The following is a 27,779-nucleotide window of genomic DNA, read 5'->3' as shown; positions in this document are numbered from 1 at the left end:
CATTATGTTAAGACACGTTTTGGAGCCATGTAGAGAATCAGCTATTCTGCGATATGCGAGAATCAGCTATTTGATAAGAAACTGTCTTTGACAAATTCTTTTGTCATCGTAAATTGAATTGATTGGTAATGTTAATAACAATTCTTAAAAAAAAAATGTACACACACTACATGATATATATTACAAAATATTGAAATATATGTACATGGTTTAAATTGGACACAATGAGACATTTTTACTGTATAATTTTTTATTGTTGGATTCTGAAGAGAAGGTCAATATCATGTTACTATTTAGTAATACAGTACTATAGTTTTCACACTAAATGCACAGGTGATTACATAAATGTGTGCTTCTAATTTTTTACAAAAGTCTAATGCCAAAAGTGTAGCCTACCTATACCAGCAGCCACCAGCAAACACTTAAATACTCTGAAACAGCAAAGACATTATACAGTATAATGTACGATTAAATTGTATTCATTCTAAAACTAAAAAATTCTACAAGATTGAACAAATAAAACACTTTCCAAGACACTTTTTCTTGACTGTTATCTTACACTGAGGTAAAAGAACTATGTATGCAAACATGACGGGCATGCCAGCAGCAACAGCTATAAATAACCTTACACATTCATCAGACAAAGACATAAAAATCTTCTTCTAAGAAGAACATTCTGATAAAAAGAAACCATTTCAGAGAAATTGTCAACATATGGAATACATGCGCAGTTATACAACCCATGTAAACATTCACATATTTCACATAACTGAACATTACATTTTCGCTAAACTACAAATGATTACCATAAAACACCATATTTATTGACACACTATAAGTGAGGATTCTCTTAATATGCTTGTTCACTGAAACAGAATTACATGACACAAATTGGTAGGATACAAAAGCAGGATGTTACCAGAATGTCAGATTGTCACATTAATTCATCCTGGAATAAGTCAAAAGACAAAAATTAGAGACACGGCTCAGATTTTCAGGTTATTTGGAGTCAGAGGAATCTTAAGCAGCATAATGAGGGCAGGGGAGTGCAGAACAACAGAGCAGTATGCCATCACAGGCACACAGAGAACGCTAATGAAGAGAATAAATGCACATACCTTTGTGTATGGCAGACTGTTTCACAAATCAAACAAACATCTTTCACCTCATGCATTAAATTTCCATTTCTTAAGCAACAGTCTGTAGCTTGGTTAGAACTGAAGATCCAGAACTTGCTCTTAAAACAGATATTGTACTTTTACATAAGACGGTTTTGTTTTGAATCAGTAGTCTGCTAATAACATTCAAACGTCAAACAGTACTTGTATTTTCCCATCTTTCATCCGAGTTCTCTTCTGATAAACGTCATGGCTATGACGATAAATCATCATGACTAAATTGTCCATGTACATCACATGCCAATCAGACTCCATGAGCACTGAGGTGATCGCCGTCCTGCATGTTCCCAGTGACCAGGAAATGAGCAGCAACCTTGGACATGTTTGAGATGTGAGTGGTAGCCTTCCTGTGTGTGTAAGCACAGATACGTTGGTTTCTGTCTAACATCTTTGATGGAGAGTCGCTCAGACGGTGGAGAAATCATCTTGGCACGCGGAGGCCCGTCGTGTGGCGGGGCTGCATTTGGTCATCATGGTGATTTGGGAGCTGAAGTTGATGCCATTGCTTCCCATTGAGGGCTCCTGGTACTTGGTGTCAGCTCCTAGAAACCTCTGCATGTGCCACCGCCTCCACTTTCGCTTGATCTCAGACTGAACCTGTGTTAGGACAAGACCAGGATTTGACATAAACGTAGTTAGCATATGAACACACTCAGAGAGAACAAAGTATCAACAACACACTACCTGTCAAGAGTTTGGCTAGTTTCACCTCTATTCATTTGTAATATGGTATATTGGGCTTATCAAATGCTTTTTTTGGCCTTGAGGTGTTAAACATTTGAAAGATATGTGTTTGTTTTACTTCATGAACATTTAAAAAATATATATATATAACTGAAAGAAATTATTTAAAAATGCATATTTTGATAAAAAGGAGGTGCAGTTGTTGTTTAATGTTTGGGATATCATCTCAGACATCTTAAAATTAGCCATTCTTGAACAAAATTAGATTCCTGCACAGTCTAGACATTTGCTATGTTGAAACATGCATTCTGGGACTCTTTAAAGGGACACTCCACACAAAAAATGAAAATTGTATCTGTATTTCTTTGTTGAGTGGTACTTGTACACAAAGAAAGATATTTGTAAAAAATGTTAGCAAGTGAGATTTCTGGGGCACCATTGACTTCCATATTAGAAACAATTTTTTTTAAATAAAAAATGGTTTAATAAAGAATAACATTTCATTATATCATGGTCTGTTTGAATATTCGATTCTGATTGGCTGGAAGGTGTGCATTAAAACCTTTTTATGCACGGGTAGTTCCAGTCGGTTTGTTTGAAATTAACAGACGAAAATAATTTTCACCTGTCTGATCGAAAATTATACCGTAAGCATCAATAACAGCTTTAACTTGTCAAATGACCACAGTACAAATGGGATACTCCGCGGCTAGCTTTGCATCGGATGGTTCTTGGCCTCCATGTCGTGCATTAAAATCCTAATAGCCATGGATTATTCCTTAAATTCAGTGCATTTCATCCTTTTGTAAAATGGCTAGAAATGAAGATCCATAACATTCTCTTTTGACAGATAATGTACTTTTATATTTTATTATGATAAATTCCAGTTATGTTAAATATTTATATATATTACCTCTCCGTTTAGAAAACAATACAGGACAGCAACACAAAATCCCTACAGGAAAAGGGCAGAGGAAAATCGATTAGAGTTTCAGCGAACAAAAGAAACAATCAATAATACTTTATCTAAACTGCAACACCGTGTCCTAACCAAACTCGATACGAGACCGCAACACGCGATTAAAGGTATCTTTTCTCAAAAATTGAAAGATTATAAATGTACATATATGCATTTGGCTGATGTTTTATTCATGTAGGCACAGTAACTCTGCATACTTTACAAACACGAAGCGATGAAATTCCTGCGATAACCCCTCGTTCACATTACCAAACGACATGATCCTATTCATTTCAATGCAGAGCTGGTGACTTCTGGGCGACACGAGCAGTCGCAACCGTTGCTAACTGGATGGGCGTTATATCATAAATGGCACGAACATCTTCGTTCAGCAAAAAATACAATAGTTATATTTAACAAATCATTTATATGAATCTCTTTGGAAAGAGATAAACGGTCCGTCCCAAACTGTTTATGCCCATTTTTGTCTATCCTTATACAACCTTTTAGTCTGGCTGAACAAACAGTGAGTGAATATATTTCACTGGGGATGTCTGGGGTTGAGGCAAGCTGGCAGATCCCACGGTGAGTCTATCACTGTGGCCATACTTAGTATTCTATTGCCAAACTGTGAGTATATCGTAACCTCCGGCAAAAACATGTTTGTGTGTCAGTGCCAATCTCCTGTTGCATACCTGAAAGGACCCCAGGATCAAGTCGAACACCAAACGCATGTAAGACTGTATGTGATGAGGCATAAAGGCAAAGATTATATAGTTGATTCCAAACAGAGGAATCAAAAGTAGGGTTGATTTTGCCAATCTCCTGGAAAAAAAGAAACAACACAGGGTGGAATATTTTGACCATCATTTTGTGTCGGGCATATGAGATGTCTTGAACACACTCACGAGTACTGGTGTGATTCATTTCTCCCAATATCTCGGCAGCTGATTTTCTGACGAAGTATTCGAATGATACAAATGAAGAGAATGATGTTCATCTAAAAAGAGAGTAAAGCAGTTTAGACTCCATTTGAATTAGATGGTGCTGCATTTCATTTTAAATCCCTATAAAAAGAATGTAATGAAATTCTCTTTCTGTTGCTGAGTATTCTCACCATTATAGTTATTAAAATTGGAGTTTTAATAATCCACCACAGATCATCATCAATAAAATCCCAGCATCTGTCAAAAGGACACAATATCAGTAGAATTAAACCAAATCTGTCAATTTTCAAGACCAGACACACTATGGTAATACTCTATTTCTAATTCTAAACAAATTTGTTTAAATAACGTGATAATTAGATAATAAAAATACAAATTCAAATGGGTTTACCTACACAAATGGGTTTACCTACACATAACTAAAGCCACACAAATTTTACAGAGATGTGGATTTGTATGCACATACGATCATTCAATGCAAACATAAATCTAAATCAATGAATAAAAATATATGTGACTATGAAAATATCATACATTTGTGGAGTTTCTTTTCTGCATATGAGCTTTGCTCTAAATCTAGACTACTGACCTCTACACAGGCATGTAATTTATCATCACAAGGAACAGCCTTGAGTAAAATGTGTTGAAACAAGATTTACAATGTCAGATGTTTCATATCTTTCGACCATAGATGTTGGGGATTGCCCCACTGAATGCCATTTTCCAGTCATTTTTCTGTGAATTTCTGTGTGCATATTTTCAGAAATGCGATAAAGCACCGAAGCCACAAATTGTCCATAGTTTCATTATATTTATTACAGTTTAACCATGATGTAGTTAAGCTATGTTAAACCAGTCAATAAGCAGGCTAAATGACCATACAGGTTGATATCTAAATGTTTTACTTCAACTGGGAATTGTAACTGGGAATCGATAAGAATCGGAAACGATACCCAACCCAAGTGGTCAGCAATACAATTGGCTACAAAGTGAAATAACATCATAACCTAGGAAGTTCGTCAGTACAATAGACTTGAGAATAGATAAATATGATAAACATTATGAGTAAAATAGCCTTGATCATAGATTATCATGGTAATCTACAGACATTAGCAGACATCTATCTAAAGCCCAAAAACACAAAGTGCACAACACTAAAAAGGATCACGCAGACCACCACAAAACACTTACCCTAATAAAACATGTAACACTATCGGAATGCTTTTGTAGTCGTCATCAACGTATACGCATGATCCAAACTAAAATAATCACAAACTTTATACTGCAAGACAAGCTGCTGCAGGTGAATACCAAGCGGATACTAAGCTCATGTAGAAGGGAAATGCCCCACACACACTAAAGCACCTTCCTAAGTCAATTGCGTGACACTGAATGGAATGTTTACATACAAACATACAAAAATCAAATTCAAATGAGATAAAAAACTTTTAAAAAATCTTTTATGTTTTTTGTAATCATTTTCGTTAATGTGTAGAAACAAATTACAGTTGTGAAAACATTGATAAAGTGCTGATCTCTAAAGAAGAAGTTACTTACCCAATATCATGTAAATTCACTTTTGTGATGCTCCACACTACTATGAAGATACCTGGCACTCCTGTGACGCACACACACGCACAAACACAAACACACATTTACTGGCATTGCCTTAACCAAGGTTTCTTTTACTTTATAATGCCAAGGAGCCCAAAATAAGATGAACCTATTGGGACCCCTTCCTAAAAAACATTTCCATCTAAAAAAAAAAATTATGTTTTAAGAAACATTTAAACATTGTAAGATAAACTGTAAATATGACATTATAAAGATAACATACTGGTTCTATATTTAATTAGATATATTTATTGGATCTATATACCCTGAAGACCATTTCAATTCAAATGTATTTGTACTGTAGCAACTTTCACTAAAACGGATACTTCAGCCAAGAAACAAAATTTCTGAATATTAAAATAACTGAATATTACTTTCTTCTTGAAGAATAAAACACTCAGAGTTATAATACCACACACCCTTTTTGAGGGTGAGGGTGACGAAAGCTCCCACTCATAGGAGACAGTACCCTGCTGAAACGAAACGAAAAATACAGCGTTCATCACCTGAACTTACAACACGCCTGCGTCATTTGCCAGGAAAAATAAGCCGCTTGTTCATGCGCAGCCGAGGGATAGTTGTCACTATCGTTAATAGCATTCCCAATATGCCAAGGAGCCTTGTCAAGCAGTTCTTTGATCATTCAATGCACTTTTTGGAGCTTAAAAAAATTGCCCTCCATTCCCTCCAATTCTACTGCTTGGAAAAAAAAGGATAAGTGGAATTATAACTCCCATTATTCTTCAAGAAGAAAGTCATATTCCGTTAGCATGAGTTAAACATGGGGAAATTTTGTTTCTGGGCTAAAGCATCCCTTTAAGTATGAAAAAGGAACTGAGAAAAATCTCAGTAAAAAGAAAATTATGCATGAAGCAAAAAAAGAGATTCTTTCTGGAGGCCCCCTGGGGTCCCCGGACCCCAGTTTGAAAATCCCTGGCCTAAACAATCCCTTTCTCCCACCTCATAACAGCAAAACCTTCTTACACTTAATCTTGCCCATAAACATATATGGTCACAATGAAATGCTTCTTGAAATCGGTAATGCTGTTGAATAAATAAACATTTGACAAAAAAGCACAAAGAAAACAATACTAAATATGTATTTCGTACATATGCCGTTGACATATAAGCCAATAATGTAATAAGGAATTCAGTAAGGTGACAATGCCAATTAGCATCTAGGCTCTGCCAACACTATTGACGTCAATGGAAAAATGTATAACTTAAATAGTGAACGTATACATGCACAAGGTCCTATTGACTTTATTGATCAATTTGTCATTCACGTTTGACAAGTAGTCCACGTACGTACACTGTTATTACGAGACCTATGGGCAATTTATCACTGTTGCTGAGATGTGAACGCATGCTCACCCCATCCAATCAGGATGTACCACCAGAAGTACTTCCTCTCCGAGAAGAAAGAAACAGCCAAGAGAGCATGGAGATAAAAACCCTCCACCAACAACCAGAAGAAACTGGCCATGACGCCATACTGGAAGAACACCACAGCCGCCTTGCAGCCCACCTGTAAAACAAGACGAGAGCTTTGTTTAGATCCATTTGTGCACTTGTAGATAATATAACAGGAAATGCGGTCATGCTTGTTTACAGTGTATTTAAACAAAGGAGAATGCCTTTGCTGTTTATAGCTCTGGTTTGTTCAAATGGCTTCACATTTCGAAAGAAGGCCATTAAAAGCAGTGTAAACACATAACATTTCTGTATGCTGTTCTGTTAATGTTCGACACTTGTGTGCTGACTGGTTACGTATATACTGAAACTATGATGTACTGATAACCATGATTATCACCTATAGGCATGACCTATACTTTAATGACCTCATAGCAATAAACAATAACAGTAAACCCATCATAAAACTGTGCAAGCACCCTGAACCATTGACTTATTTCAAATAAGCTCCCTAAAAAATCCATTTAAAACGAACTAATCCTGATTCATCTATGAAGCACAGAGTTTAAATATTAAACATATTGTGACCTTGCACAAGTGTTTACAGTGGGGATCTCATACTATCTCGATTGTTTAAGCACCCTCTCGTGACGTATTTCATTGACCGGCAGCTGCATCCAGGCGGCTCCGAACAGTTTCAAGAGTGTTTATAGTGGGAATGCTACACAGAACAAACACAACACTACAAATGAAGCCTCACACACATGCGCAACTCCAAAACCTAAAGAGACTCACTGTAATTAAGCAAATGTTATTGCAACACAATTATTCATAACTGTGAAAATGTCACAAAGAAAATCAAACACGACCACGATGTTGTGTACACACGCGGTCCGTCCGTATCCGGATAAGAGAGGTCATTATCGTGCTCTTTAAAGATCCCGAAGGACTGATCAAACACAGCTAAGCCGCACCACTACGTACCATTAAGCAGTTTGCCGACCAGCATTTACTAAGCAAATTTACTGTATGTCAATGTTGAGGAAAGTCTGTTTGATTCACCAAACACATCTCTGTTCAGCACCAGGGAGATACGTAACAAACAAAAGTGTTACTGATAAATATAGATCAAAAATAATATTGTGTTGGTTTTTGATAAATTTTCGAACCACTTACAGATCCATAATGGCAGTCATCGGGTCCCTCCACCTCATATAGAACTACATCCTTCATTATAACAGCGATAGCTTTTAGTACAAAGGACATAAACAGATGAATATGGATGTAGTTCCTGGTGCAATGGAGTTTTCTAGAAAACCAAGCACAAGAAGAGAAACGGATTAAAATGAGGACAATTTGTAATTTCCCTTTATGTCAAGTTGGTAGCATCCAGAGCTGGGTAGTAACAGATTCCAAAAGTACTTGTAACTTGTAAATAGAGTACACCAGATTTTAAAATACATAATCAGACCACTTTCTTCAGATTAAATGATTATGTTTTATTCACAGAATGGCAGGTCGTTCTTTTTTCTATTTTTTTCTAATAAAAATAACTACACATTTATATTCAACAGCAAACTCAATCATGCTGACCCCGGGGGGGTCGCAAGGCAGCGAGGGTGGGGTTGCGAAATGATTTCCAAAAATCCTTTTCTTTATTAGGAATAGCGTATTTAATCAATAAGAGTTACAAAATATGAAAATATTAGTTGGTTAATATCGACAAAAAGCCAACGCACGGTGGCCAGCGGCAGAGGGGGGAGAAGCGCTGCAGTCAGAAAGGCTTTCGTCCTCAGGTACGAAAAGAGGCCGGCGTCTGCATAAAGAGGATATCTATCAACTCTCGAATCAGTTTGATGAAATTTGACCTTCTGTAGTAATAGTTTATTTATAACAACAAGTAAAATAAGGAGTTACAATTCTTAAGTATTCAACCCAGCTCTGGTAGCATCCAAAGTTACTTGTAAGTGAATGAATAAATTAATGATTACAAAACAGAGTTTACATTCACCTGTCATTGTAACTGACTGGACATATATAAACATTTGTCTTTAATTATTATTTTATGTCTGACAACAGAAACATTAAATACTAGTGGAGGGCATAGATTAATTTTTTTAATCTAGATTAATCTAGATTAATTCCAAAATTAATCTAGATTAATCTAGATTAAAATGGCTCATTTGAATTCTGCCGAAGGCACTCAGAATATGTGTGCTACCCAAATAATGACTAAAAGTAAGTCTTTTAGAACGGGTTTCTCAAGCCAGGTGGCGCATTAGACCAGGGGCTCATCTCCTGTTTCCAAAATGCATCACAAACTGCTTGAGAAAGCTGTTCTACTATGATAATTGGTGATGAAAATTAAATTATGTTCAATAAGATGAACTTGTGTTTACTTCCGCATTAGCTAAGGGATGATTTCCATTTAGGTGGTACTTGAGACTGGAAGAGCTCCTATAGTACATTTACATTTAGTCATTTAGCAGACGCTTTTATCCAAAGCGACTTACAAAGAGTGAGGGAGCAACAAGCGATATGTCATACAGGAGCCATAATACATTAGATCTCAATACAAAGTTACTGGTTTCAACTAAAGCTAGACCGCTACCTGTTGAGAGAAAGTGTTTTTTTTAAACCAATTCCGCATTGCACAAGGTGCAAACAACCTTAGTCTTGTCGATGTTTCTATTGGGAAGCTTCTTAAAAATTAATATTCCCTGAAGCAAACCCGGCGGCTTCATAGCTGCATCCATGTTAGCACGTCACGTTTGATGCGGTAATTTCACAGTAACGTTATGTTGTGTTCAGACCAAATGCGAATGGCGAGTCAAGCGCGAGTGATTTATATGTTAATGAAAAGAGCCAATAGACCTACTTGCGGCGCGAATCGCGCGAATGAAGCCCTGGTTATGAGATGATGAGGCTGCTTCTGCTTCCGCGAATGACGCGAATCACGCGAGTTGAAAAATCTCGTTCTCGCCCCGTACAGTGCAGTTAAGCTGGTATACATCCGCGCTAAAATATCAGGTGAAAGTCATCATAGCTTGCGTAGTATAGACCCAGCTCCCAACCCAACTTTGAGAATAGATTAACGGCGACAATTTTTTTAACGCGCGATAATAGTCTCACTGCGTTAACGGCGTTGGCCCACCACTATTAAATACGTTAATGACTTCAACTTATTTGTCTTCAGTTGTATTAAAACAGAGTAGGCCTAAGTTCAGAGAGTAAACGCATATAGCGATGATGTCACAAACATGCTAAATAGCATCACCTTGCACCAAAGTGTAGCGCATCCTCTGCTGCTTCCTATTTACCACTGCAAAGCTGCATGTTATGGGTTTACAAATCTCCAAGCACGGAGTGTTTCAGCAACAAGGGAAACTGTGTCTAACTCACATCAAATGACAGAATCTATACCTGTCTCTATATATCTTTAACAGTGATATAAAACAGGGCATTTAAGCAAGGTCATCTAGTTTGATATGATTCAACAGAATATTGATTCACTCCACATAGAAAAAGATCAATCAGAGAAGATCAACAAAACAATCAAATGTAAGATATTTGAGAGAAGAAGCACCTGAAGAAGCCCAGTATTGTGATGGCAATGATGAGAGATATGAGAGACACAGTGTGGCCAATAGTGTATCCGATTCTCACAGAGCCCAGAAAGTCACCCTACAAGAAAAAGACAAGTGAACAATCATTAAATTGTCATTTAATCAGCATATCTATGTAATGTGATCATTCCAGTCCATGTCTGTTGGATATCAACAAAATCAAACCTAAGAGTGACATGAAGTCATTCAACAGAAATTTGAAAATCTGACAGCATGACAAGACACATTAAAACTGGGATTCAAGGTTATCACATTAAAAACAATTCTCAAACTTTTCCTAAATACATGTAAAACTGTTACTGTTGTATTGCTTTAAAAGTGAATATGAATTTGTTTTCTTCACAGTATTTGAGGTCTGAAAAAACACAGAGCATCTTTTCCTGTTAACTTTTTGTCAGAAATTTGGCAAAAATATTTTGGTAGTTCACAGAATGAAACAAAAACATTAATTTTACCTAAAATATAGGAGTGTAAATTCAGAAAAACAAAAAAATATTTTGAGGTGGTCTATAGATTTTTTCCGTGGCTGCATATAACTATAAGGTAGCTGACGAACGTTCATTTAACCATATCGTAGACAGTTTATCCAAAGTGACTTCAATTTAAGGTAAGCTTTTATCAGTAATTATTATATGGCGCTCTGAAATACTTGATTCTGATTGGCCAGTTGCGATATTCTAGGTCTGTTATTCTAATAGACAAGGTCATCTGGGTGCTTCGATTCATCTTGACCGGTGCAGTTTCATATTATACATAAATAAAATACAAATATGCCTTATTAATATAATAAATGAGATTATTTTTACAAATGACTTAACCAAACTGCATGAACCCTAAAGGACACAGTTTTTTGAAAGGTCTACATATATTTCAAATTAACGTTTCATATGCAATATATTTTTACTTATGACGCAGTGTGATCACCCTGTCAGGGTTTATTCTGCGATAACAACCGTCTGGCTGTACATTATCCTATACGTGTAACCTTGGAATCAAATCCATAACCTTTGTGTTGATAATGCAATGCTATGCCAGTTAAGCTACAGGAACACATTTGGATGGTTGACGTTCATTTATTAAGCTTGTTTCCATTTATCAGTTAAAATGCACAATTATGTGTACCATTAAGTGAAAAGGTACAATAAATATCCTATTTATTGATTGATTTTATTGTAGGCAACATTTAATTGAGCGTTTGACTGAAGACATGTTTGTTACATGTGACGTGAACTATGCTATTATCGATTAACAAGTAATGAGCGCCAAAAAAACAAGAAAAGGCTACGCACCATATTTTCATCCACTGTGATATTAGGGTCGTAGCCACAATTTAATGCAATGACAACTGGGTTTATTTCTGTCCAGCCGATCTCAGTACAGCTCTTTGAAATGTTTCCTGTATGGGGAGAGAGGATAGTGAACATGTCAATCAAACACTGAGAGGAATGTAGGTGCTTAACCAGAGATTTCAATCACATTATGCATCCTTATGAATTACACTCAAAACTAAATGAATAAAATAATCAACAGAAAATGACTAACATTCATTGAGCAACAGCGTCGTCAAACTTTATTTTCCTGTGTGATGCAAGACAATATCATGATCGGATTTGTTTTATTCAATTTTATCTGTGCGTTTTTCAGAAGCAGATATTTGATAGGATGGAATCCTCTATGATTCCTGCAGCCATGCTGGTTTTGTCAAGTACAGAAAATGAAGGCAATCATCAGGCAATCATTATTTTCCAAGCAGAGGAGGAAACATAATAGATGTAGTCCTGTCTATATCATTGGCAAATAATCTGCTGGAAAATGACTTACTAGTGACTGGACACATTACGTTGTTCTTATAATGACCTTCTCTCATCCTCCTCTCACCTTTCTGCTGTACATGTCACCCTTATCAAATCCATGCCCTCTCTGACATACACTTTTACCATGCTTGAGGCCAGATTTCTTTGAATGCCAATGATGAATAGAACGGAATGGAATTTTTAAAAAAGCACCTCCCGAAATTTTCCCAGCACTACGAGGAAAGGATCGTACATTTACTTATCAAATCTAACTCATCAAAATCACATGCAGATGTCTCACTTTGTATTTGGAAATATCTAATTTTCCATCAAAAATAAAAGCAAAAATAAAAAAGACTTATTTTAATTTTTTATTTGTCGCATGTTGTTTTCTGTAAAACATTTCCCAAAGGTCTGCAATAAGAGAGATTATTCATGAATAAAACATGACCATCTTCCCCTCTGGAAATGTTACTCTCATTTGCAGGAACCCTGTCATCCTCAGTAAATGTAATGGCATGTCTACAAGTGAATCTCTAGAGATTACAAGCAGATTCCATTATGCACAGAAATACACACAAGCATATAGAGTTTAATTAAACCAACTATGTCAATTAAAACAGAATGCTAAAAACAAAATGTCACAAAATATTCTACATGAATCTAATGAAAAGCACCATACACTTCATAATGTACAGTTTAACACTTTTTATATTTAGCATCTTGCAAACAATTTTTTTCTTTTAATGGTAAAATATAATTATATTAGGCTATTTTAAAGGTCCAGTGTATGAGATTTAGAGGCATCTAGTGGATAGGTTGCATATTGCAAACATCAGTTTACTCCACCCCTCCCCACCTTTCGAAGCACTACGCAGCCCTCACCAGACTAAAATGTCGTCATGTTTTCTATTATTTGCCAAAGGAGAAATGTAAGAATCATACTTTGTAGAGTTTGTCCATTAAGGGCTACTGTAGAATTCCATAAGGGCTCCCGCGGTGTATGTAGATAGAAATAGCTCATTCTAAGGTAATACAAACATAAAGCTTCATTATTTGAGGCCTTATACACCCTTGAAGACAAAGTTATGTTATATTGCATTTCTGTCAATAGATCCTCCAAAAAATCACACACTGCACCTTTAACTAAATGCTGGTGTTTTGATGTAACTTCAACAGGAAGACATATTGAGTAGCTCCTCCCCCTTTTAAAATAACCATAGCAGCTTATAGTCAGGTAAACCATTTCACACCTTGTGACAGCCAAAGTATAGATTGACAGATTCCTGAATTAGATTATAAAACTGTAACTACTGGTTAAAATCAGTGCTATCAGTGATGTGTAATTTGGTGCTGTTTAATGCAAAGGCTGTCCGACCATTTGTGATGTTTGAACTCCTTCACAGTGCTTTAAAATGCAACATTCTATGATGAATTTATATGCATGTGAGAGATGTGAGAGCCAGTGTTGGGTAAATTACTCTGAAAAAGTAATTAATTACTAGTTACTCATTACATATTCAATAGTGTAATTAGATTACTGTCCAAATTACTCTGTCCAAAAAGTATTTAGTTACTCATTACTAATTACTTTCTATATCATACATCAACCTTAGTTAAGTGATTCAAGGATAGACATGAAACGGCTTATTTAATTAATTCAAATAAATAATATTATTAACTGACCAAAGTATTACAAATGTGAGAATTATACATTAAAGCACAGATTTTAAAGTAAGACTTTGAATTTTCAAAATATATTTTACAAAGTATTTAGTTTAATTACATCAAAAGTAACTGTAATTAAATTACAGAAAACATATGAGTAATCCCTTACTTTACTTTTTCAAGGGAAAAGTAATTCAATTGCAGTAACTAATTACTTAGTAACTAGTTACACCCAACACTGGTGAGAGCACACAAGCTTACAGGTTGGCTATCCTTGAAGCTAAAACAAGCATACTAAAAACCACAAAACTGCTTCAAAACAATTTTGATTTCACATTAAGTCATCTGAATACTACCAGCATTTCTGCTGTTTAATTATAAGCAGACAAGTTCTTTATTTCCTCTGAAACCTATCATTTTAAGAATGCACATTCCGTTCAAATTTCTCTTTGGGAAACAAACAGATTTTTGAAACATTTGTTATGCAGATTGGTGTGGCAGTGATCATTAGTCTTGGAAACCTAGATAAACCACATGGTTAGTGTGCAAACAGTGAACAGATCGTCTTTTACCTAATCTGAGGGTAAAAATAAAAAACATTAGATAGTGAGGATTGGGAATATTCACAGGGTAAAAAACTGTATGGCTCAGAGGTTGCTTTTTCATAGTTCTGAAGTAGTGTTTCATTATCAACTTCGTCTCAGCACCTTCAGTAAAATGGCTTATTTGTATAAAATAAATACAAATCGTTTTTTTATACAATTAAAAGACATTACAGTACGGAGAAATAGAAATGATGTAAAATGTGTAGATAAAAGAATCTGGCTTTGGATACATTTATTTGACATTTCTATATTTCTCTTACAATCTTCAATAATCTTGTCATTTATTTGCAAAATGGGTCAACGTGAACCCAATTTGTTAGTTGAGATCAAAGTCTTTAAAGGGTAAGGGATAGTGTCCAAGTGCAATTTAATGACTAAATAAAGAACAAAATAAATAATTGTTACTATTATAAATAAATAAATAAATAAATGACAGAATGAGAAGCGAACAAGAATCAATGCACTGCCACAATGTAAACCAGTAAAAAACTAAAAAGAAACAACTATATGACCAATCATCAAAATCCCTTTTGCATTACATCGTCTGTGTAATTTCAAGCATCGGGACCAGACAGCGACAGATAAGCTTCTTTCCGCAAGAGTCCTGATTTGTTTTGAATGAGGGATTGCCAGAAGAATGCTTTCATCACCCCGAAAAACAAGAGAATGAGGATTGTCTACGGCACGCATGAAGATGGACTGAACATGGGAGCTAATCAACCCACAGTTATGTTTTTTCAAAGGAAGCGTTTGAAAGCGTGCTGCGGAGGCCTCAGGTTTAAGCTTGTCCCTGTGAGAAAGTCAGAATTTGCAAACCCAAAGGAAGGAGACATGGGCTTCTGACTCTGTTGAAAGATTTGCTCCCTAGTGCTAATAGTGACATGGCTTGAATAAACATGAATGAGTGTGGGCTTCTGATCAAGCCATCAGCGGGTGTTTTTACAGTGGATCTCTGCAGTATAGGTGGGTGTGTGGGCGTGTCCTTTGTGTCTTTCAAACGCAAGCTGCATGTCGTATCACAAAGACAGTTCTCGAAACCTCACGTACACGAAACCACCAAAACACTCGAAGCAATGTAGGACAAAACATTGACTTTTTACAGTATATGAAATATCATCATGGTGTTTACAGCAGTATTGACAATCCGACCGTAGCTCATTACATAACGTTGATTTATACCCTAAGAAACCACTCAGGACAGTTAAATAGATTTACGACTGCATTTTTGCTCTCAAGCTCCTGGGTAAAAAGTTCAGATGTGTTAGGACACCAGAAGCTCCACCCACCATAAATTTATGACATGTCCCTGGATCTCCGTGCCGCCAAGTTTCGTAACGCTTGTTTTCCTTTCCATGCCATGGAAAAATGAATCGCCTCTTGATTTTAGCATGACACAAAAACCCTGGAAATTCTTTTGTATCTGTAATCAGATACTACAATCGGATAGATTAAACTTCTGGTGGACAACAAACCAACTTGAACTATGGTTTGGTATTCATTATTTACGATATAACTATCAGAAACATTAGACTGAGTCATGAACTGTGATTTTCCACATACATATCTGGGCAAGACCAAAATATATACCCACAGGTACAATGCAACAGTTTCAGTGAATGTCACTGAACTCTTTTTCCTAGGCAATGGCACTGAGAAGAAAAATATTTATTTTGATTGGACCAGAAAGCCTCAATCTGCTCGCTATAAATTCATGAGGATTTCCATGTCTACTGGCTCCATACAAATCCTTTGTTCTTCTCTCTGGTACACAAAGTGCTCCATCACCTCGCAAGTGATATATGGCTCCGTCTACCTTAAAACGTAACTTAACATTCCCAGTCTGATGCGTTTCATCCCAACAGAGAACCAGAAGTGTGCATGAAGTCAAAGTGGCCCAAACGAACATCTAGACCAATCACATATGGCCTGTATCACATCTCCCAAAACCACATGAGAAAGATAAATCCACTGCATTTCAACCATCTTAATCCCTCAATCCATGTTTTGGATATCCTCCAAAAAGGCACCCTTTCACAGGCTCAGAGTTTTACGGGAAAGGCATGCCCCTTTCATCGAGACGCAGATATAACATGGAAGCCATTAGATGTATCTGAACACAGTTTACAGGATGAAAATCAGTGTTGTAAATCAAACCTGGAATTGTGACAGAGAACATAACAAACGACTATCAAATGCACATGTAAATAAACAACGAAACAGGCCACGAAAACCTGTTTTTAATCCATGTGTTGGTTCAATGAATGGTTGGTTCAAACGTGTCAGCTTTTTTTATAATAAAATAAACCTTTCATAAAATAAGCATTTAGTTGAGAATGACATGAATGTCACATCTGTATTTCAAATATAATTGCTTGAAGGCCCTATTGACCTAACACCGGTACACTGTTGTTGTTTTTTGTGACTTATTGATTATTAGACAACCTGATTTTAGGAAAAACATATATCGCTGCTGTCGAGGCGAACATAATCACCTGAGACTGTCCACTGACATTTCGATCATTTCAAGTACTTCAACTGCAATATTTTGCTCCTCTGTGTGTGCTTTTTAAATTTCCCAGATGGCAACACGATCAAGTATGGAGTTAATTTAATCTTTGACTGGCATGCTGTGTATGTTCATGTCTAAAGTCGGCAAACACGGTTTTATTCACACGCTGTATGACTGACAGGTGCAATAGATGGTCTAATACAAGGCGGAAGTCAAGGGCAATCCACATTACAGCAGGCTGATAATATATGCTAAAAGCGGTTCAGTCAGCAAATGATAAAGCAAGAAGTATATTGCATAACTAAAATGAAAATCACCCAAATACCAATATTCTCATAAAGGGATTGAATTTATTCAGCCTTTTATTCTAGAAAAAACAGTAACCCACCTCACCTCCCATCTCACATCCCATCTACATCCCACAACACAAACGAATCCATATTAGAGCAATTTAATATTTAGACATTCGTAGAGAACAAACCAACATACACTTAATAAAACAACATTCCTACTTATTATTCATACCAAACAACCCAAACTTTTACATCATGTGCAATTATCCTGATTACTATTTGCTGCTTACACACCAAATATATAACCCAATTACAGCGTTCATGAATTCCCAGCTAATCCTGTCCCCACCAGAGGCTAGTTTCATGAATACAGTTTGTATATCTACATCTCTGCTAAATTAAAGCACAAGGTCCCAAATGCACAAACAATCTTTCTCTTTTGCCAAAGTTCTTAAAGGCTAATTGAAAGAAATAGGAAGAAGGCTCTGACATAATTCGTTCATGCATATGCATAATGCATAGACATAGACATAATGCAACCGCTGTGACTGTTTTAAATACACTGGTTACAAAACTAAGCCAGTCACGGCTCCCATTACTTAATTAAAATTATAAGTTGAATAAGTCTAAATTGTATTTAATAAATAAAATGGTGAGGTTTGTTTCAAAACATTCTGAATCTTCATACAGTATGTTTGGATAATATATTGACATACCCCCCATATTGCTGACATGACTGAAGTAATTGGGGCAGGGGATGGTCACTATCTCTCCAGCCTGAGCTGATGGCCAACATGCTAGGTCCCATTCACCTGGGCATCCTTAAACAAAAAAAAGAAAGAAACTGAGTTTAGACATTTTTCATTGACCACTTGTCTTGGTAAACTGATTCGATTTAATTTCATTTTTCATGTCAGACAATTTGTTCATTTTTATCAGTAAAAAAGGCAACATATGACAAAGAAAAAACACTCAAACACAAAACCACATGGGGGAAAGCTTTACCTCACAAGAGTTCATCTCACAAGAAACCAATTTGCATATTTGTCAGAGATTTATTACTCAGGGGAGATTTGGAAGTTTAAATCACAAGATAAACAAATGAAAACAAAAACTCACTAGCCCGGATAATCAGACATCAACTTTAAACAACCAGCTCATTGCATTGTCTGTTATGAACTCAATAAGTTTTAGATTAAACTAAAAAAGGCAGTGTCAGTTTAATGAGGATCAAGCCCAGTGGTCACGTATTTCCAATCTTGGTTATGTTTACACACTAAGACAACACACACACACACACAGTGGGTTTTCATGTTTTGTCTGTAATGATTTATATACCATGTATATTCTATCCTCAAACCCTAAATCTAAACTTTACCCTCAAGCAAACCTTTTTGCATATTCAACATAATATCATTTAGTTTTAATTAAAAGCTTTTTTTCCTCACAGGGACCAAAAAATGTCCCCACGAAGTCAAAATCTACTATTACTATCTTGGTGGGGACCCAAGCTGTAGGGTTTACCTGGACAACACACACAGATCCCTGTTAATGATTCTATTAATTAAATTGCTTTATTCAAAACACAATGTGGTGAGGGAGGCGGGACGGGAGCCGTGAGGAGGGGCCGGTGGCGTGAGTGATAGTTGGAATCAGCTGTGCGCACACCGGTCCCGCATAACTCACGGTGGCAATCGGGAGTGTAAGAGGACGAGCGACAGGACTGCTGACGAGAGAGGACCAAGCCCGGACATGTGTTAAGTTTGTGTATATGTTCTTGTGGCCGGCAGTCGACCGTGAGGTGGCTGCCGGTCTTTTACTTCCGTATTATTGTATATTTATTTTGAATAAAGTTATTCAAATGTTTGCCGGTTCCCGCCTCCTTCCTCACCACACACAATTTGCAGGAATTCTTATAATCTGCCATTAAATATGTGTTATCAAACACCTGCTTCATTCCACTCCAAATATGAATAGAAGAATTCAAGGGAGAGTCATGAATGTGCACTCAGACATTCTGCTTATAATCATCTGGGAAAAAGTATATCTATGAAAACAATGACTAAAAACAATCAAAATTAGACTTTTCATGAGACATCAAGTAACTCTCCAATTAACACGATTGCCAAAAACAAATCTACAATCATTTGTTTAAACCCCAGTATCCACTGCGATGAAAAAAGAAAGAACCCTTGCAGTCCGAGTGAAATTTTGCACCTTGGCTGGTGAAGAAAAAATTGTTTTTGCAGTGTTGACACCAACGTCACACTTTTAAATTTATATTTAAAATATTTATAATATTAATATTTATTACATTCTTCAGTATGTGGAATTATGCTGTTAGAATGTCTAGTTGATGAACACTGGTTGTAATGATCGTAGTGAAAATCCAGACCATGACCTCAGTAGTATATCACAGAATAGTCGCAGTGCTTTTACAGGCACGAAGCTGTCATACATAGTGAACTATATGTAGTGCACATACCTGTAGTGATATTTTCCAACTTGGATAAACACTCCCCTTTCTCTGCTTCCAGCTCCCACATGACCTCACACATCTGGACAGACAGCATCTGCTTAAATCAATAAGGTAATTATAAGATACTGACAACATGAGGTGCATTATTAAGACAGAACATAGCTTGACAGAGAACATTGCTTCACATTTTGAATAGCAACAATCTTTAATGACATAAAAATCTAAAAGTAATGACTTTTTGAGAAGAACCAAGTGAACTTCTTTAACATGTGACACCGTCTCACCTTTTCTCTGAGTGTCATGCAGATTTAATAAAGTAATATTCATCTTTCATTTTTTCACAGTGATTTAAAAAGAAGATCTTAGATAACTCCTCTGTGCCCCAGTGGACATCTTAATCATGTCGCCTCTCACATCTGTTGATCCCAAAAGAACTAAGAAAAAATGCAGGGCTTCCTCATTACATTGTGAAAAACTTTCATGCTATAAATTGTTATCCTGCAGCTGCATCCAATCATCCTTAAAATGTGGGCTTTATGATCAGAGAATCTGCACTCGTAGAGTCCTTTACAGAGCACCAAAGGACAAGGAGATTTAGAGCAGGTAGGCTACTCTGGCAGATGAAGACAGTGAGAGGGGACATCAATCAAAATTGGTGATAGAGTTGAGGTTTCTCCTCAAACAAATCCGTAAATCAAAAAATACTCCATCACCTGCAGTGGGCAGTAGGTGTTTATCTACATGACCAAACCTGAACCATCCTGTTATGTTGTAATCGGTGTCTTATGGTTCTATAGACAGTACAGAGAAGCATAAGCAATTACAGTTTGTAATGAGGAATGAGCTGTGATCAAAAACAATACTAAAGGGACTGTTCAGCCAGAAATTTTGTCATCGTGATTTATTCACCCTCATGTCATTTTTAAACCTTTTTTTGCAGAACACAAAAGAAGATATTTTGTGAAATGGTTCAGTGGTTTTGTGTCCATGAATCAATGATGTAATGAACGTGAGTGTTATTTGGTTTGAATGTTCTTCAAAATATCTTATTTTGGGTTTTGCATAGGAAAGGAAGTCAGACAGATTTGGAATGACATGAGTGTGAGAAAATGAACTATCCCTTAAACATGGACAAATGTTTGAACGGAGAAGAAATGAAGATTGCTACCATGATGTTACACAAGAGGATGAGAAAACCATTCTATTAAAAGTAATCACGTGAACGCATTATAGGCTCAACTACATTTTTTTTGCATGAATTTCTGTGAATTACATTGGGACAGCAAAGCAGATACATATTGCCAATAAACTGTGCTGTGAAGTTACGACTCTGCAAGCCTAGCAATAAAATCCTTTTCAACCTTTCAACTTAGTAAAACAAAACGAAAGAGGATCTTTCTTGACACTATGTCAAAGATACAGTCGCATACACGTCATGCACAGGGTCGAAATTGAAAAATTATGTTTTAAATACATTTTGTGAAAATATACAAGAAAATGTACATGTGGGCTAAGCTTCAACATAATTATTTAATTTCTGTGCTGTTAAATTTCATTTCTGACGGTGCAGGCAAGTCAAAAAAGCAAGTCACAAAAATAGCTTCACGAGCATTGCAGATTCATAAAAATGTCCTATATATTTTGTTTTTATTTGCGTTACAAATATCTTCGGTGATCTACAGCATTACTGTGAGAGGTGAATGTGATGGGTCAGAGATTAGATAAACGGCTGCTGTGGACTTAAAGAGACGCTCTGCAGTTGAATATATGTCAGATAAAACTTAATTCAACAGTTTAATAAAACAAATGTTATCTTTAGGGAGGGTTAAGAATACAGCGGTTAATAGTAAAATGTAATAAAAATCATAAATCCCCTTTATTTATGTTATTTATCTTCTACTTGACAGCCTTGTTTGCAGACTAGGTGTGTTAAATCATTGAGTGTTTTTCTTTCACCCCAATGACTAAAAGGATGAATAAGAGTGATACTCACAGGTCCGAGTGAACAGGTTAGCCATAAAATCAGCATTCGTTTAGACATATCCATAGCGTTCATGTAGCACTTTCAGCAGATTCAGCGTTAATAACAGGTCCTCTTTCCCATAGTTTGAGAGTTCTTCCCTAAAACATAGATGCCGTGGACAAGTTGACCTATTAAAAGTTGCTGACAAAGAATCCGAAGCGTCAGGCAACTGTGTGGTGCGCGCGCTCCCGTGCGCACGGGCTCACCAGCTGCACTGCGCCGCGCGTCCTGAGCATTTTCCTTCACGATCCAGAAGATGCTTATTCATGAACGACTCCCGCATTTTTACTACACATTTACCGATATGGTTTGCATGAACCATATACACACATGACACGGATTGTAAACCCAAAGCTACCACTCAACGTCCTGCATGCGCTACTATTCTTTCAAAGTGGGTGTGTGCATGCGTATGTGTACTCAACTGTGGCAGCACAAGCCTGGAAAAAATCGTTAAAGACTTTTTGCGTAGCACAGGTTCAGCTCCCTCTCTTCATTCCCAACCATCTCCGTTCTCTGATTATTTGTAGCAAAGCTTTTGCTTAACTTTTGTTTTCTATGTAACACTTTAACGTCTGATATTTGTTGTCTGTCATGTATGATTCGCCCTAAAATGACTTTATCTATTTGGATATAGATAAATGCTACTGTATGTTGCGTCATGGTGATTGTCATGATAATGTGAACTAACACACCAATGCAAACAGATAATATGATCTTTAAGTTCCCACCTTTCACTTATCATTACTGTCCTGACCATTACTGTACAAGTGCATCTTTCCCAACACAACAGATATTAAATTAAACAGAAATAAGAACATTAGTCTAATGGTTTTCATTTTGACCAACAAATGTAAATGTTTCTCATGAAATCTCTATTTGTTAACATTGGTTCACTACACTAGTTATGAACTGAACATAAGTAGAGTTAATTCAAATTATATAAGCAGAATGAAATTGTATTTAGTCTGTCATGTCACATTAGTCTGAATGTATAACTAATTTAACTTAAAAAAAAAAAATTGAAAGCAAACCCAGAGCAATGGTCACTATGTAAACTATGAAGTAACTACACATTCTGCTTTCAAAATAAGCTACCAAAAAGGTAAGTGAATGTATCTGGAATCACCTACAGACAAAGATTTTTGGTGTGTGTAGGTTAAATAGTGTGGTAGATTGCCTCAAACTGAATTTCATCTTAATTTATCGGTCTTATCAATCATTTCTAGGCTCTTTTATCTTTCCCAAACTTGTCTGCTAACTTCATCCTTTAAGATTAATCATGTACTGCAAATATGTATTGATTTTATGATGTGCTACCCTAGCACAAGAAAATACACCATTCACAAGCAATAATATTACAACCAAATAATAGGCTACTGAAGAGAATACAAAGTCAACAATATAGGTCCATGCAAAAACAGAGTGTGTTCAATTTCTAGTGGCATTGGTTGATGAAAAAATCTCAGTTGACTTCAACATAAATCTTGTTTAAAAACAGTGAGTTTAAATGTAGGATACAGATGTAAGGTAAGCAAAAATAACATACGTTTTTATTGGAAATGGCATTCTGAATGTTGTTTAGTGGCCAGGAAGAGTTGGCCTACTGCTAAGTGGAATGCCATAAAATCCCACTAGCCATGGAATTAAAGCGCTGGAATGTTAGATAGAGCTATATGTTACTTCAAAAGTATTTAGAAAATGTGCTTATTTTCCTGTGTTCAATAACCTAATTTTGAATCAAACGATTCTTTACGGCACTTCTTACTTACATTTTAGCGAAGAAAGTAAACTCCTGATCTGCAGTTTGTTTAACCTTCCTGGTGGATCAAATGCATTTATCATGACTCTGCCTTTAGCAAACAAAACACATTCAAAATCATTTCATGCACGTTACTAAATTATATAAGTCTATGAGACAGGACAGACAACGCTGTCAGTCTAAATGTAAAAATGTGTAATGGTTTAATTTCAACAGTCTTTTGGCTGTATCACAATGATGGAGAAGGAATATTGCACTTCTTATCTCATGTTTCATATATCTCTTCAGGATTTTACAGCCCATACACATCCTGTTTAAAGTCCCAGTGAAATAAAAGTTACAATACTTATCATTTCATGAAATATTGCAGCTTTTATTTTAAATAGCTTTCAATGTGGGTCACTTTCTTTTTAAAATTCATGTACCTTCAAAATCTTCCACTTCCGTCCTGAAATGACTATCCATCTTACATTAATTAGACGGCTTTGCCGCAGCATCCATTAACTGCTTTTACATTTAGTCATTTAGCTGACGCTTTTATCCAAAGCGACTTACGTAGAATTCAGGGAAGCGATTTGTCATACAGGAGCAATAATACAATAGGTGCTCATACAAAGTTACAAGTTTCAACAAAAGCCAGACCAATACCTGTTGAGAGAAAGTTTTTTTTTTATAATTGGTGTGTCAAGTATTCACAGAAGAGATAGGTTTGAAGTAGTTTTTTGATTGTTGTGAGAGATGTGGTTAAACAGACTGAGTTAGGAAGAATGTTCCACAAGGACGGAGTTTTGAAGTAGAATGAGTGGGAATGCGATTTTATGTCTTTGTCGATCCTGTGCTTTCTGTTCTTAGATTTCGTGCCTTGGGGAAAGGGTTGTTACAGTACCATGGCTTGTGTGTTTGTTTTGTTTTATGTGGAGACACGTGGGGGTAAATTTTGATAATTCGCCGCGTGTCCACCTGTTTTTCGTTTAGCTCTGCCCCCTTGTTTCTCAGTTAGTGTCCCATTAGTGTTTTATCTCCCTCACCTGTTGCTTCTTCTTATTTAAAGCTATTTTGTTTTGTTCCCCTCGTGGAAAGTTTTCTGTTTGTGTGTACTAGTCTCTGTTTTGCCCCATCGTGGGTTTTGATTTTGTTTATTTAAACAAAAGTCTCCTTGTTACCTCCACCTGCCTGCATTTGGGTTCTGCCTCTCACACAACCGTGACACTGCCCTTTTGAGAAGGCAATACAAGACACCGCTTGTTTGCTGAACGCAGGGATCTTGATGGGGTGTGAAGTGTAGGACAGTGTGCAAGTATGCCGTTGCAGATCCAGTGATAGTCCTGTAGGCCAGCATTAGTGCCCTGAATCTGATACGGGCTTCAACCGGTAGCCAGTGGAGAGAAATGAAAAGTGATGTCAAATGAGTTGAAAGGCAAGACGTGCTGTTGCGTTCTGAACCAACTGGAGTGGTTTGACAGCTTTTGCCTTAAGACCTTTGTTCTAATCTTGAGATTATCTGGGCCTGGACAAGGAGTTGTACTACATGCTCAGTGATGTAGGGTCTAACCTTTCTAATGTTGAATAAGGCATATCAGCATGACCGCGTTGTCTTTGCAATGTGATCATTGAAGGACAGCTGTTCATCAAATATGACTCAGATTTCCTGCCTGTTTTGAAAGTGATTGTGGTATTGCCAATCTGGGTGGCGAGATCGTGTTGCACCGTGGGGTGTGCAGGAAATACCCTATGATGGGTCCCAAGGATGTCGTTTAGATGGTCCCCCTGAGGGACCCCAGTGATCATGTGGTGAGCAGTGGACAGCGAGCCCCTTAATGACACCCTGAAGGATCTTCCGGAGAGGTAGGATTTGAACCAGTGGAGAGGAATGCCTGAGATTGCTAGAGATGACAGGGTTGCTAGCAGTATGTGGTGATTGACAGTGTTGAACGCTACAGATAGGTCTAGCAGAATCAGGACAGAGGATTTAGATTCGGCTTTGGCTAGCTCGAAAGGACAGTGCTTCTGTGACCGATAGAAGTGTGGTCTCCGTGGAGTGGTTTGTTTTGAAGCCAGACTGCTTGTTATCCAGTACTTTATTCTGGAATAGGTAGGAAGACACCTGGTTGAAAACTCCAATAAGTCAATACTTACTAGGATCTCACCTTTGTCTAATCAGCAGGATTCAGTTAACTATTGTATAAATTTACCTCCATGGTAAATCATATGTGGGCATTGAAAAGAAATAGAACACAACCAACTTAAATAAAGTCTTTGAATATATAAAACAAATAATCAAGATATTCAAATTAAATCAATAATAAAATTGTAAGAGACGGCAGACTGAGTGAGTCTGGTGAAAGAGTCCAAGGAACCAATGCCAACTCTTAAATAGCTTCAAATTGTTGTGGCTGATCTGTAAGAGACTGAGAAAGCCATTGTTAAAACATGTCATATCTACAGTTTGCTGAAAGCCCAGCAGGAGACTTCAATTCAAAATGTTTCTGTGGTCTGATGTGAATATAAAATGATGCTTTTGACTCTCAGAAAAAAATGTTGTCTAGCGTAAAAGAAACACTGCATTGGAAACAAGGAATCCCCACTGTGAGGCCCGGAGAAGGCAGCATCTGACTGCAGGGATGCTTCTCTGCTACAGGCCCTGAAGGGTTTCTGAGGCAAAAGGATACATGTTAGAGACAATGTGAAGAAGTCAGGCACCTCTGATTTGGAAGAATATTTGCTTCCCAGCAGGACAAATCCATAAAACAATAATGTCAACAGGCTGGACCAGGAATGGTGATGGTAACGGGATATTTTTGTACCTTATTTTGTCCAGTGCAACAAAAGCACATGGAAGCCCGTTGCACATCATTAATATGCAGCTAGTCTTTTAATAAACAGGAAAGTCTCAAAGAGTAAATATTACAATGTCCTTAAAATTAAATTTCCTGCAGTGTGTAATGTTGCTGTGTGTGAATATAAGCAGTCTGCCAAGTTGTAAAGCCGAAAGTGAACCAATAACAAAGTTATTGGCTTGGGAAAAAAGTAGTCGATGCTAAATTACGTGAATCGTCTGTTAGTCTACTTTCAGTTCCAATTTGCGTCCCTTCGTGTAATGCCCGCATTTGTTCCATTTGTAAAACTGCACGCGGTAGATCAATCACAGCAGACTGGATCATCTGACCAATCAGATCAGAGTAGGCTGACAGGAAGGAGAGGATTAGACAGGTGAATCGCAGTACAAATCATTTGATAGTCAGTCAAGAAAGGTATGAGAAAAACTGCCTATTATTAGAAAATGAAAGGGTTAACACCATGTATGTAGGTTGTGAAAACATCTGAGTGGACCCATAAATTTCCCCAATCCTGATGTACAGAGAAGTTCTAAAGGTCATCATTCCATAGTGAATTTCATGTTGGTTTCAGTAGCACCACTGGAGCTGTTGCGTCTATCACACAATCGGCTTAAACACGATTTAAGGTTTAAACAGTTAAACAATTTTTTGTTGTTACATGATGTTTCACTGAGCGGACATATTGTATATTTTTATCTCCCACGGAGACCAACACAGACATTTTGGTAGAAACAGCTAAATATGTTGTCACGACTGTACTAAAAGCAATAAATGACTAGCAGATTTTACATGGTCTGGACAGTACAGCAGCAGAGACTGCCTTGTAGAGGGCTCAGGAGCTTGCACACACCAGGGCAGATGTGGACATGAACTTTGCACAGGTGAACATCTTGAGGTTTGGCTGATCTTGAGCACCTCTGGATTTTGAAGGCAGAGGTCAAACCACTAATAAAGCTACTTGTTGTTGAACACTCTCCATAAGCCAAAGTAGGACCTTAAAAATCAAGATGTGCATGCTCGAAAGCATTTATTTAATCAACTATAAAACTGCAGTTTGCATAAAAGACATTCAGCGCAAGTTGTGACCTGTTCAATGTAAAGAATATTGTATAGTGTGCCATTGTAAAATTCACAACCCAATGCTTGCACAACCTGATAAGGACAACTGAATAAAATATATTTTAATCAAATTATTAATTCATTAAGACAGCTGCTTAAGGGGATAGTTTACCCAAAGAAAATTGTTTTCACCATTTATTCACCCTCATGTCATTTTAAACTGGTATGACTTTATCTTGTGTGGAACACGAGAATAGATATTTTTTAACAATGGAAGTCAATGGGCCTCAATGTTGTTGGGGCACCATTTCTTTTAAAAATATCTTCTTTT

The 27,779-nt window shown here is 36.8% G+C and overlaps 1 protein-coding gene across 1 annotated transcript; it reads right to left on the bottom strand.

Moving 5' to 3' along the window:
- Nucleotides 1–253: 253 nt before the first annotated feature.
- Nucleotides 254–22,141, bottom strand: vipr1a (vasoactive intestinal peptide receptor 1a). Its single transcript, XM_056743350.1, has 13 exons — nt 21,761–22,141; nt 19,774–19,861; nt 18,005–18,109; nt 11,710–11,816; nt 10,381–10,478; nt 7,971–8,103; nt 6,756–6,909; nt 5,325–5,385; nt 3,938–4,004; nt 3,729–3,820; nt 3,516–3,645; nt 2,776–2,817; nt 254–1,775 (listed from the first exon to the last, which is right to left on the bottom strand). Exons 1-13 carry the CDS (start codon nt 21,821–21,823, stop codon nt 1,584–1,586), a joined length of 1,332 nt encoding a protein of 443 aa, XP_056599328.1. The 5' UTR covers nt 21,824–22,141; the 3' UTR covers nt 254–1,583.
- Between the last annotated feature and the right edge of the window lie 5,638 nt (nt 22,142–27,779).

Source organism: Triplophysa dalaica, chromosome 3, assembly GCF_015846415.1.
Source record: "Triplophysa dalaica isolate WHDGS20190420 chromosome 3, ASM1584641v1, whole genome shotgun sequence".
Classification (NCBI taxonomy): Eukaryota; Metazoa; Chordata; class Actinopteri; order Cypriniformes; family Nemacheilidae; genus Triplophysa; species Triplophysa dalaica.
Note: the sequence above shows the minus strand (reverse complement) of the source record. Positions and strands in the feature narration are given on the sequence as shown.

Coding starts and splice junctions, on each gene's coding strand:
- vipr1a (XM_056743350.1), bottom strand. CDS start 21,823: ATGAACGCTATGGATATGTCTAAACGAATGCTGATTTTATGGCTAACC. Junction 10,479..11,709: donor TCACAGTGGATGAAAATATG/GTGCGTAGCCTT, acceptor TTTTTCTTGTAG/GGTGACTTTCTGGGCTCTGT. Junction 5,386..6,755: donor GTACATCCTGATTGGATGGG/GTGAGCATGCGT, acceptor TGTGCGTCACAG/GAGTGCCAGGTATCTTCATA.